Source organism: Callorhinus ursinus, unplaced genomic scaffold, assembly GCF_003265705.2.
Source record: "Callorhinus ursinus isolate GAN/ISIS: 27379988/994484 unplaced genomic scaffold, GSC_fseal_2.0 scaffold27, whole genome shotgun sequence".
In the NCBI taxonomy this organism is placed as follows: Eukaryota; Metazoa; Chordata; class Mammalia; order Carnivora; family Otariidae; genus Callorhinus; species Callorhinus ursinus.
Genome location: NW_027397089.1, coordinates 1,762,319 through 1,776,371, shown reverse-complemented (window position 1 = coordinate 1,776,371; position 14,053 = coordinate 1,762,319). Strand labels below are relative to the sequence as shown.

Here is a 14,053-nt window from a genome sequence, read left to right as displayed (position 1 = left end):
TGGGCACACTATTACTTAGATAAGAAAGTATATATCCTTCATTTTCTCTGATTAGATCAAAGTAAAATAAATAACGTTTGACAAGAAAGAAAATACTGACCTTACTCATTTTATTTCTTTGGACTGATGAATGAAGGTAAATTAAGAAAAAAATCAGTAGGTTATTAACTATACTGGTGGAAATATTTAAGATCAGTAAGGGAAATCATCACACTCCATGTCACTCACACATAAAATTTACAGAGTAAGTAGTTATCCTTTTAAAGATTTTAATACATACTTAAAAATGGACAATTTATTATTACATAATTATATAACATTGATACTATTAGATGTGTGGGTGTATATATTTTTCTTTTCAATAAAATAGTTTCATGCTTATAAAAGTCACCCTAAGTCAACTTGGACAAAGAGAACAAACATACAGTAGAAATAAACCATGTAGTAAATAGGATATAAGTAAGGAAAAATATTATAAAGCAGTTACATTGTTGACACAAAAGAAAAAAAAATACACTTTTCTATTATTTGAAGGCAATTCACAATCATTTCCAGGAATTCTGTGAGAATTTAAGGCCATTTGTTCTAAAGAAATGCTTTAATTTAGACACGTCACAAAACTGTAATTCTTGTAAAAACTGTACATGCAAAAACTCCTTACAAGTCATTGTGGACAGGCAGTTCAGTATGTAGGAGTAGGTTATCTCACAAATGTGTTGTGCACTAAGTCACGTGGTTGTGTATATTTCACTGGGAATTTCACAAAAAACTTCCAGCCTGTGCACCCTGCATGGCAACATGAAAAGGTGATAACAAGGAGTCCAAATCAAGAGAGCCAGTATCCCTTTGAATTAAAATATCTAGACAAGGTATAATGGAATAAAAAGTTTAAAACCTCTGCTACATGGTTCACAGTTAAATATTCTGGGTTTTAGTTTTTCTAAATAGCGTTAAAAAGATGCTGCTTTGTACACGAAGTATTTTCTGTGCATTTTACAGTTCACAATGTTTGACTTTTTATTATTTCTACTGAGAATTACAGAACATAAACTGGCTGCAGTCTAAATTTAGAATCCAAGCTCCATGAAAAATGCATGTTCGTACAGGATACACATCTGCTAAGCTTAAACTCCCATACTTGGCAAACAACGCAGAGGAACTCATTACTAAGCAGATGCGGCCTCATAAGACAATTCACTTACTGAGAAATATGAAGCATCTCTCCCTTCCCTTTATTTGCAATTGTATTTGTCCAGACAGTCATTCAAAGAGATATTGCTCTTGTGATTATAGCTATTGCAATTTAGAAGACAAAGGATTCAATATTCAAAACTCTTATTCTTAAGAACAGTTATAAAAGTATTGAAATTTAAAAAGTAGTAACATGTAAACATTGATACAGAGAGACTGCTCTCCTATACACACAGCAGTCAAGGACAATATTTGAGTTAAAAACAGTTTGTGCTTTTTCCCAACAATACATTGGAAATTAGCTGTTTCTGTCCCCCCACCCCCCGCCGCCAAAAAAAAAAAAAAGATTCAGAGAAGACATCCATATTTTGCTTCAAGCATTTAAACAATTTTTCTGTTGCTCATGCAACAACCATATTTACAGTTTTGGTTTAGAAAGAGAATTAATTTTGGATCCAAGAAAGCATATTAACCAGTACTGCTGAAACCAAACTGAGAAAAGTATCTCATTCCCTGGTTCATGACAGAGCACCAGGAGCAAAGCGTTGACTCAGCAGTTCTAACTGATAAATAGTTAACGGGAGCCATTCGGAGCACAGTCAGATCTGAGTCTGTAACACATGAGTAGGCGGGGTGTAGGGCGGAGGCGCCGGGGATGGCTTGATTCCGCGGGCCCTCATGTAGGAAAGGAACTGCTCAGGGATCTCAGCGAGGACATCTTTGGCCAATCTAGCCATGCTCAGTATGTGGTTTCCGCTTCTGTCAATATAATCCCGGAACGGCACAAACTAAAACAGAGGTGAAAGAAAGTTATTTCAGAGACTTCAGCATGCTGTTTAATAGACACAAAAAGCAACACATGTAAACATTTAGTTGAGAATCAGAGAAGCCTGGAGGAATGGTTAGATGGATAATCATTACTGTGCATTTTCAAGAGATTTGATTCATTTCGAACAGCTAGCTAGCTACTACAGTGACCAAACCTTTCTATGGTATATGCTTTATCTAAAAAGGGCTGTAATTATTTTCTATGTTTTTTTCTCCCAATAACTCCTGTATCCTGGTCCCGACAGGTCCATCATCTTGCTATAGGTATTCGGTTTGAGTTCTATACCTCACCTGACTCCCAATAGGATAGAGCATTTACCTCGTCAGGGCCTGGTTTCCTACCAATGGAGTTAATACGTGCCGAAATCAGCTTTCAATGCAGAAACAGTATCCAGTGGAAGTAAAAAAAGAAAGTGTGTATTGTTGAAGAAACCTAAACACATGTGAAGTGTTTTTAATTATGAGTAAAACATCAAATCACATGTCCCAGATACTGTTTTTTTTCAAATCTGTAATTTGGAATGGAAAAAAAATAATTCAGCGTAAGATTGGTATACTTCTTATTGAAATATCATCATTCTTGTTTTTATATCATATAAAAATAATTGCTCTATCTTTACAGAAGCAATTATGTGAGAGCCATTATCAGCTCAACATTAAATACTCTGGCAGTAAATTGCCTGATTCTATCTTCATTTACGATGGTTACTTAAGTTAATAAACATGTGCTGTTTGAGGGCATTAGTTCAATTTGCCTTCAGAGACATGATGATTCTTGAAGCAACCTGGAAATTTTTGGAACCATTAATGTTGTGAACCCAGTAATTTTAGGTCTTAGAGAAAAGGCACTGTGAAGACATTTGAGAATGTTGAACAATTTCTAAGTGTAATATTTAACAGTTTGAGTTAAATCATTTTTTCTCCTCTAGAGAGAGAGCACACTCCCATCTCCTACTATACCATAAATAGACTCTGAGAAACAAACTGAGGGTTCTAGAGGGGAGGGGGGAGGGGGGATGGGTTAGCCTGGTGATGGGTATTAAGGAGGGCACGTATTGAATGGAGCACTGGGTGTTATACGCAATGAATCATGGAACACTACATCAAAAACTAATGATGTAATGTATGGTAATTAACATAATATAATAAAATTAAATTTAAAAAATTATTTTGAAAAAGTTACTTTTGATTTAAGTAGCTACTCAAGATGTGCTTTCAGAAAAAACTATTATGGGGAAACAGGCTGTAAAATGGTCAGATTGCAACAGGTAAACCAAATTAAAATGTTAAGAAATCAAGTAGCAAGTGTAATACTTTTTATGCAGTGAACACAGTCTCTTTTAAGGAAGAGTAGAAAATTACTCCTTTCTTTTTAAAATAAGACATACTGTAGGCAGAAGAAACCTATATGACTATAATTTTACCCTGTCTTGCTAACCAGGAAGAAAACTCAGCCCAGCTTTTAGAAAAGTGGTGTAGAAAGGTGACCAAGTTTTCTCTTACACCTGAAGGTAGCTAAGCCAGGGTAAGAAAAACTAGTGGAGCGAATATAATCTTCAGCTGAGAAGAGAGCTAAGGGGAGGTGAACTTGTGTGAAGTCAAATTATCTAACTTTGGACAAGACTTGACATTCTTAACAAAAAAAATCAAAGAGGTGTAAAAAAGGGTTTATTCTTTTTCTCTAAAACTATAATTAGAAAGTGAGAAAACAGGAAAGAATAAGATTGAGGATTAATGAGAAAAAGATATATTGCAAGAGCTTACTTCATTCTTTTAAAAGGCATAGCATTTTACTTTTTTTATTTTATTATGTTATGTTAGTCACCATACATTACATCATTAGTTTTTGATGTAGTGTTCCATGATTCATTGTTTGCATATAACACCCAGTGCTCCATGCAGTACCTGCCCTCTTTAATACCCATCACCAGGCTAACCCATCCCCCTACCCCGTCCCCTCTAGAACCCTCCATTTGTTTCTCAGAGTCCATAGTCTCTCATGGTTCGTCTCCCCCTCTGATTCCCGCCCCCTTCATTTTTCCCTTCCAGGCATAGCATTTTAAAAATAAACACTGGGTATGCTGAGTATCCAGTAATTGTCCCTTAAACTTTATTTTTAGGAGTTCAGTTTTTCAGAAATCTGTAGCTAATATATCCATTTGAGGGAAAGGATGGCACCTTTGGCAAGCAGTTGATCTCACCTATTGTATGTTTACCTCAACTTTGCTCTTATATTTTTCTTTGCCCCTTTACCTTTACTTCTACACCATGGACATAAAACTCATTTCTCTTTTTACCCACTATTCTCCCCAACCCTGGAATTAGGATGCCCTGGTTCAAAAGCTGGTCGATCTCAGACAAATGATTTTCCACTCTTTGTTTCCGTCTCCCCTTCTGAAAATGAGGATGATAATAATAATACCTGCTTTATTAGGTTGCTACATTAAGGAGGTTAACATGTACTTAAAATAGTGATCAACTCATAATATGTATTATACATGGTGGTTGTTTTAATCATCACTACTATTACTATTCATCAAGTTATACATGTGTATATTCAATATAAATATAAAACTATGTTCTTAATAGTTTTCTATTTACATTTACATCAAACATTAAATATAAGGAATATCCTTCTCCATTTAGCTCTATCAGATTTAAGTACAATATCAGTGTTGTCTTCTAAGTAATTCCTGGCCTTTTTGTTATTTTAAAACACCCACTGCTTCATCTTTCCAGCAAATGCTAGGAGATGTGCTAATTTTTTTTTACTGAAGTAAATTAAAATTCATCTTTAAGAATGTTGTGATGCTCTGGGATGTCAAAACTTAGATTCACAACCACCCTTCTCATAATACATGCAGATCTACTCATATTTAAAAGATGTTCATAAATAATGGGTAAGAAAGAAATCTTAGTTTTCAGCTGAAGAGGAAAGTATGTATCACGTTTAACTTAGGCTTGTTCAGTGGGGCCATGGATTCTTCCTGCCCCCTTGAATATTGGGGGACCTTGCCCCCAGGGTGAGAATCATTGCCATAGAGAGTTCCTGTTGTCAACAGGAGTACACCTCATCCCACCTGTATGCTGGGAGTAGACAAAAAATGTTGAGAACTTTCTACTCACTAACTGAAATTATCTAAACCGTTCCCACAGGGACATTCAGCTCTTCAGTCACGTCACAAGGTACTCTCCTAAGCGAGAGATGAAAATGACAAGTGACTCTTCATTTCCTTTACCTCTTCTTCATGTCAAATCTTACAGTTGTCAGGACAAAAATATGCCCTCTATAACACTATTGCTCATATCCTTCTACAATCAGTTTCCCACTCAACTTCTCAGGCCACTCTGATTATTGTCTTTTTTTTTTTTTTATCATTCATTTCTGATCACCGTACCTGGGGACCTCCTGTTCAAAATAATGCTCACACATTTGTGGATGAGTGTTGTTCATTGACTGTCCCCACAAATTAACTTGGACCCTTAAAATGTTCAGTCTAGGGGGATAAATCAGTTTTAACTTTGCACGAATTTATCACATTCATCTGGAGAATACCAATAAATGCATTCTGTTCTGTAGAAATGTACTATATCCTTAATACTCTACAGATTTTTTTTTCAGCATCCATCCCGTACAAGGAAAATGTTCCACATGACTGCTCTAACGGTTGGCTTTGCCTATGTGAAAACTACTGTGCAGAGCTCCATTAGTGATTTTCAAGTCTAAGCCTTCAAGGTTATTATTCTCCTTTTAATGGAAAATATGATTTAAATATAATTTTTAAGGAAATGATAGGCCAACCAACAGCTGCATGCAGCCAGAAGAAATGACATTACATTATACACAATGGCCAATTCATAGCACAAACAAACAAATAGGAAGCCTTTACATATATTGATTTAAGAAAATTACTCTTTTAAGTTTTAGAATAACAACCATAGGATATCATCTTGCTTACTATTTGTACTATAGTCATGAGATTCAATCTTGAGGCAATGAATATAATCACACATAAGGCTGACTACAGTGTCCCATGTCAAGGTACAGCTACTATGAAATACTGACATAAAAATGAATTTGCACTGGACTATGCCAACAATGTAAAAATAATAACTAATATTGGCACTAATGCATTCATCGAGCAACTGGTAGGTAACAGGTCTTCTGCTAAAAGATTTATACAGTATCTCATTAAATTTTTATAAGCATGTTACCCATATTTTGAATTTACAGAAGAGGAAACTGAAACTTGGAGAGTTTAATTAACTTAGATCAGATGCTTATGAGTATCTATCATTTGAACCTAAATTGATCTAACCCTGAGACATGAACCACTACAGAAATATGAAAGGGGAAATAGATCCTAATAATCTTCACTAGACTATTGGCTTTTATGAGAGTAGGTGTGTTATAACAGAAAGAACACAGATTTGGGAATCAGAACTCTGTTGGAAATTTGGATCTACCAATTTATGACTTAAATGATTTTGCACAAGTTGCTACCTGGGCCCGTTTCCTTATGCATAAGTTACTACAAGGCAAAAAGTGACCAGTATTTTTAGGAAGATATAAAAGTGGTATGTGAATAAACTCAAAGATGAGAAATTAGTTTAGGTGTGCAGAGAGGGCTTTGGGCAAGGCTATATAATGAGAACTTTCAAAATGTAGGATTTTAATCAGCACAGATAAAGAAGAGTATTCAGGTGAAATAATAAGAGGAAATAAAAAGAAGAACAATGGAAATGTGTGATGCAAAGGTAGTTGGTAGTCCTATTTGTCTAGACAAAGTGTGTGTGTGTGTGTGTGTGTGTGTGTGTGTGTGTTCAGCTAAAGAGGAAGATTGGGGTCAAGACATGGAGACTCTTATATGCGATGTTTAGGTTTTAGAATCAAAGTAATACACAATTTTGTTAAGAATTTTAGAATCAGACATTTTAAGGTTAAATCTTGACGCTACTTCTTATTAGCTACATGACTATGGAGAAGAAGAATTAAACCTCATTTCTTTTTTTTTTTTTTATAAAATGTAGTAATCAAAGTACCTATATAAGGTCAATTAAGGATTGAGTGAAGTGATACTATAGCTCTTAGCCTGCCTAGCATACAAAAGGAGTTAATAAATGACTCAATATTATTATTATATGAAGAAGTTGGAAACCACTTAAGGTTTGACATAATAATGAGAACTCCATCCACTACCCTCAACTTTCTGCTGAACCTCAGGTACCTTTGGCTTTTGTTATTATTTGCGGCCTTAGGCTTTTGTTTGCCCACTTAAAAAATTTGTATTCCATTTGCAGTGCATTAACCTGATTTGCTTCAACATATAAGAAATTGGAAGTAATAAAAAGGTAAGAGAGCCTAAATGGACCCTATTTTCTGATAATATTTTAGCCAGCAGTATTTACAGCATCAATTGTGATGGCTTAGATATTTTCTGATGATGGAGATTGACAATTTTATCCTTGGTGTGCTCTTGGGACCCCATTATTCTAAATATTCAAGAGTATTTCTATTCTTGAAAATAACTCATTTAAAAAAAACATTTTACTGGATGGTGAAACCTGGAAAATTGTGATGGTAGAATATTTTTATTTTTTATTTCTTTTAGAGGGAGGAGGGGCAGAGGGAGAGAGAACATCCTAAGCAATCTCCACACCCAGTGCAGAGCCCAATGCGGGGCTTGGTCTCACAACCCTGAGACCATGACCTGAGCCGAAATCAAGAGTCAGATGCTTACCCAACTGAAGCCACATAGGTGCCCATCTGTGATGGCGGAATGTTTTTAAAACCTTACTTGAGGTGAGAGAGAATGCTAATTCTTCTTCAACACAATGTGATATGTAAATGGTTACCTTGCTTACTATTGCTAAAAGACCGATCACCATTTAGGAACTTCTCCATGAAATCAGAAAAGGATCTATCAAATCCCCTTAAGTAAATGTAGGCATGTAAGTCAAGATGTCACAGTCATTCAGGAGGCTACTAATTTTCTGGAGACATTTTAATTTCTTATTCGGTATCTGTAAGATCCAACAACTCTTCAGTTCAACTTTGGTAGAATCCCTTGAGTATTTAGTTATATCCCCAGGTGTCTTCAGAATCGTTGGGGATCCCAGTGTTACTGTAAGGGGGGAGACTGGTCTCAAGGACTCCGACTTTCAAGAAGAAACATGATTATATGGAGATATACCTTATACTGATATGTAATATTTTCATGTTTACTTCCTCTGAGACTCACAACATCATGAAAAGAGAAGATCAAAGAATTTAAAGTCTAGAGATAATGAAATGAAGGTTCAGAGAGATTTACTGACTTGTTCAAGATCAGAGTGGCAATATTATAATTTCATAGATCTGGGTCCAATCTCAATATTCTGCCCAATGTAGTATATCTGTTGAGAGACTACTTTCACAATCAAGGACATTTTATAAATGCTAATAGGCATGACTGTTGCTTGTCACTAACATAACAGATCATTCCTCTTAAAGGAAACCTTAACAATGCGGGCAATCTTAACTACCCTTTACAGAAGAAAATAGTAACATGTTTCCCTTAAGCATCATCATGATGCCATGAGATATGAGCATGCCTCTACTGATTTTATAAAAATGCATTACAATAGCAACATAACACATTCTAAAGAACTTCAAATTCATACTTCCCTTCAGTAATTTGATTTTTTGGAAACTGTGAGTCAGAGCTTTTAGATAAAGTGTAATTACTTAGACCTATAATTATGCTAATAAGGTTAAGGTGAATAATCATGTGTCTAATTATGAAAACAAAACACCATGGGATACTTAAATAAATGACCACATCATCCTGTTCCTTTGCTCAGCTGCTTTTAACCTAATCATTCATGTGTGTGAGTGCTTTTTACTCTACCAAGAACGTTAGGTTAAGAAGTTTAAATCATATTTAATTATCTTTTTTAAAAAACTGTTATACAGATGTTTCCGTTTTAAAATTTATTTTTGCTGCCTAATAAAGAACAATGCTTTTTAAAATCTTTATCAATATTAATCTTCATACCAACAAATTTACAGATTATTTTATATTTCTCCCTCAAAGTATTTTAATCAATTTTTGTTGTCTTTTACTGAGTTCTATTTTGGAAATGTATTTTATCTACATGATCTTACTTAATCTTTACAACAATGCCAAAACACTGAAATTTAGAAAGCTCATTCAAGTTATCACAGTGAATAATTTGGGATTTGAATTAAATTCTGCAGGATTCCGAATTCTGTGAGAGTCTCTTAAGGACTGTTCTTTGGGTGAATGTATAGGTTGTTATTAAGGAGATAATACTGAAGTCCACTGTTTGCTCCTTCAAAACTTTCATAGCGTGTGCTGAGACCTTTGCCTTCCCATTTAAAAAGGTGTACCTCCAGCTGCTTTTCTCTTGTAAAAACCTAAAGATATGGAAACTAATAAGTAGCCATTTAGTTGAATTAACTACTTGCTTTCAATGATAAATTTGAACTATATTGATTGGCTGCCTCCCTTCTATTCACTCCCAGAATAGTAGAACAAGTGTAGATCATATATACAACATAAATCATTATGTGATTATTTTGTATTATATATATTATTATATGATCACATATCATATATCATCTCTATATAATTACATATAAATTACATATATAATTTATATTTTATATAAATTTATATATTTATATATAATTTTAAGATCTATTTCTCCACTTTTCTAACCATAATCTAGGGAGAAATATGAAAATATCTAGTTTTGGTTTGTTACCACTAAATTTATTTACATTGAAATGTAATCAGGTGTCTTAAAATATATTTAGTCTTTGTTGAGGACTAAACAATGAATAGATAAGCATCATTAAAAAGTCTGTAATGTTTCTAGCTTCTAATTTTACCAAAGATCTCAATGATACTTTCTGGTAATATTAAAGTAGGAAAAGACATTTATTAACATTTCTATTTTATATATAGTGAACCTGAAATACAAGAGAGTCACTGGGTACTTATTCTAGGGCCTACTTGCCATGCATCTCATAGACAATCAACTGAATAAAGTAAGCAGAACCTGAGAGTCCTGCTTTCAGTGTAATTTGTTTATTTACAAATCAGAGCTGACAGGTTCCTCACAATGAACTAAATAAATAATTTCCATTAAATTTCTTACCTGTACAATATCCCTTTCCGCATATTTTCCCCTGGAGGAAACTCTTACATCATCTCCATCCAATTCAACCATTGCTTGAAAATAAAATAAGACCATTTATCCAGTGCATTTCCACCATGTACATAAACAATGTAGGTGATAGGAAATCAAGATGTCTGAAGTAGCAATGCATCCTGTGTCAAGGCAGAAAGCTTGTCGATCCTTTCATCTCCTCAGTCATTCTGCCATGAAACTTAAATTTTACAACTGAAGAAAGCTAGCCAAGACCCCATGTGACCTTTTGCAAGATGGATGAGCCAGTGTAGTATGGGTATAGCTCCCATCCTAGAGGTTCTCAATTCTCGGTTATATGCTTACATGACTGATTGGGCAAGTGATGCTAATCCATTTAACTCTTGTTGTCTTTCTCATTTAAGAAACTTGGCTCTAATCACAGAATTTCCAATAACAATTTGAACTTTATGTATCCATATTGCCCAACTTCTACTTTATTAATGGATTTTAAGACAAAGAGGGATTTGCTCTGCCCTACATTGATTGGATAAAGTATGGCTTTCTGAAGTGTGATTTTTTTTTTTTATTGTGGGTTAATAAATAATTTCAACATTAGACAGATCAGCTGGTATTTGTGAATGCTGTGATATAAATGGACAGCTGGTAATAAAGTAATGTTATGCTGCAATTAAGAACATTTTCCAGAGTTTATTAAGTTTTCAGTGAGAATTCTCTAAATAATTAATTACATGAGGAATGCTAATTTGTGTTTAAAGTATAATTCTACTACTTATAATTCATTTTGTATGCACATGACATTCACCAGACTCCAGAGGGCCACTTGCAATTATAATGTTTGCCTCTTCACCTTCCAAAAACTACTGCTCAGGCAGAATACAATCCTCATTATTTTCTTCAGTGCTTAGATAATGCATCTGGGTTAAAAACATTGTTTTAAAAATTTTACTTTTCTACACATGTTCATGAGCCAATGTCTGGGCTGAAACAAGTGATCATAAATGATAGAGCCACCACTCAATAATGTGCTTAGACATACATGTCATAATTTAATAAATGTGTATATTATCAATAATAAGGAAATTAACTTATTTGAAATACACAAGATCTACAAATGAGCAAAGGGAAAAAATAAAGAGCAAAAGAGCGAGCGAGAGAGAGACAAAGCAAGAAACAGACTGTTAATTAAGAGAACAATCTGATGGTTATCAGAAGGGAGGTGGGTGGAGGGGATGGGGGAACTAAGTGATGGGGATTAAGGAGTGTGCCCGTCGAGATGAGCGCCAGGTGTAATATGGAAGTGTTGAATCACTATATTGTACACCTGACACTAATATTACGTTGTATCTGAACTAAACGGAATTAAGAAGAAGAAGAGGAAGAAGAGGAAGAGGAGGAACAAGAAGGAGGAGGAAGAGAAGAAGAAGGAGAAGAAGAAAATTACAAAAGAGCTATTTTTCTTCCATACTTATTAGGAATGTAAACAGGAGAAGTCATTATGCTCAAATACTTTCGATAGTTAATTCCTTCCTTTGGTTTAGTTTTGCTTTCAAAATTTTCGTACGACTCTGAGACATAAATGTACTGCGACAGTGAAAAGCCAGCAATTGCAGGAAGTTCTCCTTTACTCTCTAACAGAAAACAAGAATTTGATGATAATCTGGATCTCACCTTCCACAATCCCCTACAATTTCCATCGGTCTTTGTGAATGCTTCATTCCAATTAAGGAAAATGACAGTTATTCAGGCAGTAATGTATTAGAATGTGATCCTATAAAATATCGCCCACTTTTCAGCTTGCCCTTGGGGTTAAAAAGCTGCAGGGAGCAAGAATCTGAGGCTATGCTTTTGAGAGCAAGGAGAAAAGACACAATGTGGAAATGGTGGAAGGGTCCTGTTGACCCTTTGGGTTTTCATCTGCTCCACAAGGAGCCTGAGACTGTAAGCCCCAGTTCTCCACAAGTACTTCTCCTTGGAAAGAAACATTTATGAGAGAGAATTGCACTTCTTTCTAGCCATGGGAGACACAGTGAGATTAGAACCCTTTCTATTTCTCCCCTTCTACTAACTCAGATCAAAGCAGGTAGCCCGATGCTGCTTTAATTTGATTTTTGCCTTTTAAGGATAAAGAAATCCTGCCTTGAGAAAACTTTCTTCTCAATGAAAGTGCTTTATAGAGGAGAAAAATCACTGGAGGAAAATTACACAGAGAGTTTTAAATTATTCTTATTAAAATACAGAAAGGAGACATTTGAATACTCATTAATCTAATAGTTTATTCCAAATTCCTCTACCTTCAAAGAACAGATGACAAGTCTGCCTTTCTTGCCCATGCAAACAATCTTTCTTGTTGAAAGTATGCAGATGTTGGATTTAGGTGATTAACTGATAAAATGTGCAAGTTTTATCTCAGTCTTTCTTTATGTCGGCTTCTATGTGTGATATATAAACTTACTCTACCGTAGATTTGGAAGTGCCGAGAGAAAGGCTCTTCTTGACAGGACAGCACAAGCTGAATGTAAGTCACAGATTTTCTATAAGAAACATGAGTATTCTGTCCTTTTCTTATTAGCCATGGAGAGTAGAGAGGTATTTTGAGAGAAGAGAAAGAAAAATACTTTAAAGAAGCATCTGTGGGGGCACCTGGGTGGCTCAGTCGTTAGGTGTCTGCCTTCGGCTCAGGTCATGATCCCAGGGTCCTGGGATCGAGTTCCGCATCGGGCTCCCTGCTCCGCGGGAAGCCTGCTTCTCCCTCTCCCACTCCCCCTGCTTGTGTTCCCTCTCTCGCGGTGTCTCTCTCTGTCAAATAAATAAATAAAATCTTAAAAAAAAAAAAAAAGAAGCATCTGTGTTTCCTAGTGGAACAGTCTACTTGTCTAGTACTGTTCTGGAAGAGTTTCCATCCTATTAAAACTTTTATCATGGTGAAAGCTGAAGGCAGGTGTCGCAGGACCCTAATTCCCTGTCCCCATGTTTGCCAGAGGAAAGTGTCACTCTGATTCCCAGGAAGGAATTCTACTGGGAAGGCAACTTCCCTCTTTGTCTACAATCTTCACTCTCTTTTCCACGTGGAAAGACGACTGACTGATTCATGGGATTACTAAAATGAGAAGAAGGGACTGACTTTGAAATCCCTCTCACTAGGAGCAGCCTATCCTCAGTTTGAATGTAATTTCTCCCTGTGCTGTGATTAATAGGCCAGGCTCTGCCCTTGTAGAGAGGATAAAACTGTCGATAAGACTGAAGTCATTTAACCTTGGTGGAAAAAGAGTGACAAGTCTGATTCTGTGCAAAGGTTAACCCATATTCTCAAACGCTGCATTGTTAGTAATAAAAAGCTTACATTGTGGTCTCTGAGTGATTCCTACATATTTTTTTTTTTCAGTTTGGGAAGTCAGAGAGGAAAATGATGAATTATCATACCTTAAAACCCTAATAAATAATTCATTGGGAGCCAAAGAAATGAAGAAAATAAAGAGCTGTGGCAGTTGGATGAGGGTAGTACTTGCTGCTTTGAATAGAAATATATGAGCAGAAATAGACACCAGGACGGGTCAGTGGCTCTGTATTCACACATGATGTGTGCAGGCTCTTGAGGAGCGAGTGACCGAGGTTAGGTCATACACCTAACCACAGACTTCCAGGATTCGGGGAGACCTGGCCTGGGATCTACCCAATGAGAGGTGCGTCCTTGAGGCAAAAGCAAATTAGTAACCGAAGGAGAAGGCATGAGTTAGTTTACCCTAGCCATCAGTGAAGTTTGTGAATTGCAGTCTATCACTGATAAATGCAGATGATCAAGTGCACAAAGCATTAACAAGAAAGATGTCTCTTAGCTTTCCTGACTCCAGAGAGG

At 35.6% G+C, this 14,053-nt stretch overlaps 1 protein-coding gene across 6 annotated transcripts in view; it reads right to left on the bottom strand.

Moving 5' to 3' along the window:
* Positions 1-252: 252 nt before the first annotated feature.
* CPNE8 (copine 8) overlaps positions 253-14,053 on the bottom strand; it is a 240,834-nt gene continuing 227,033 nt past the window's right edge. For 5 of the 6 annotated variants that reach the window (XM_025879525.2, XM_073877715.1, XM_073877717.1 and 2 more), the window contains 2 exons: positions 10,186-10,259; positions 253-1,979 (listed from right to left, as the gene is read on the bottom strand). In XM_025879525.2, the coding sequence (XP_025735310.1) occupies positions 1,791-1,979; positions 10,186-10,259 (263 nt within the window). In that variant the 3' untranslated portion in view covers positions 253-1,790. The remainder of the gene's footprint in view (positions 1,980-10,185; positions 10,260-14,053) is intronic. The other variant, XM_073877713.1, reaches the window with a different exon arrangement.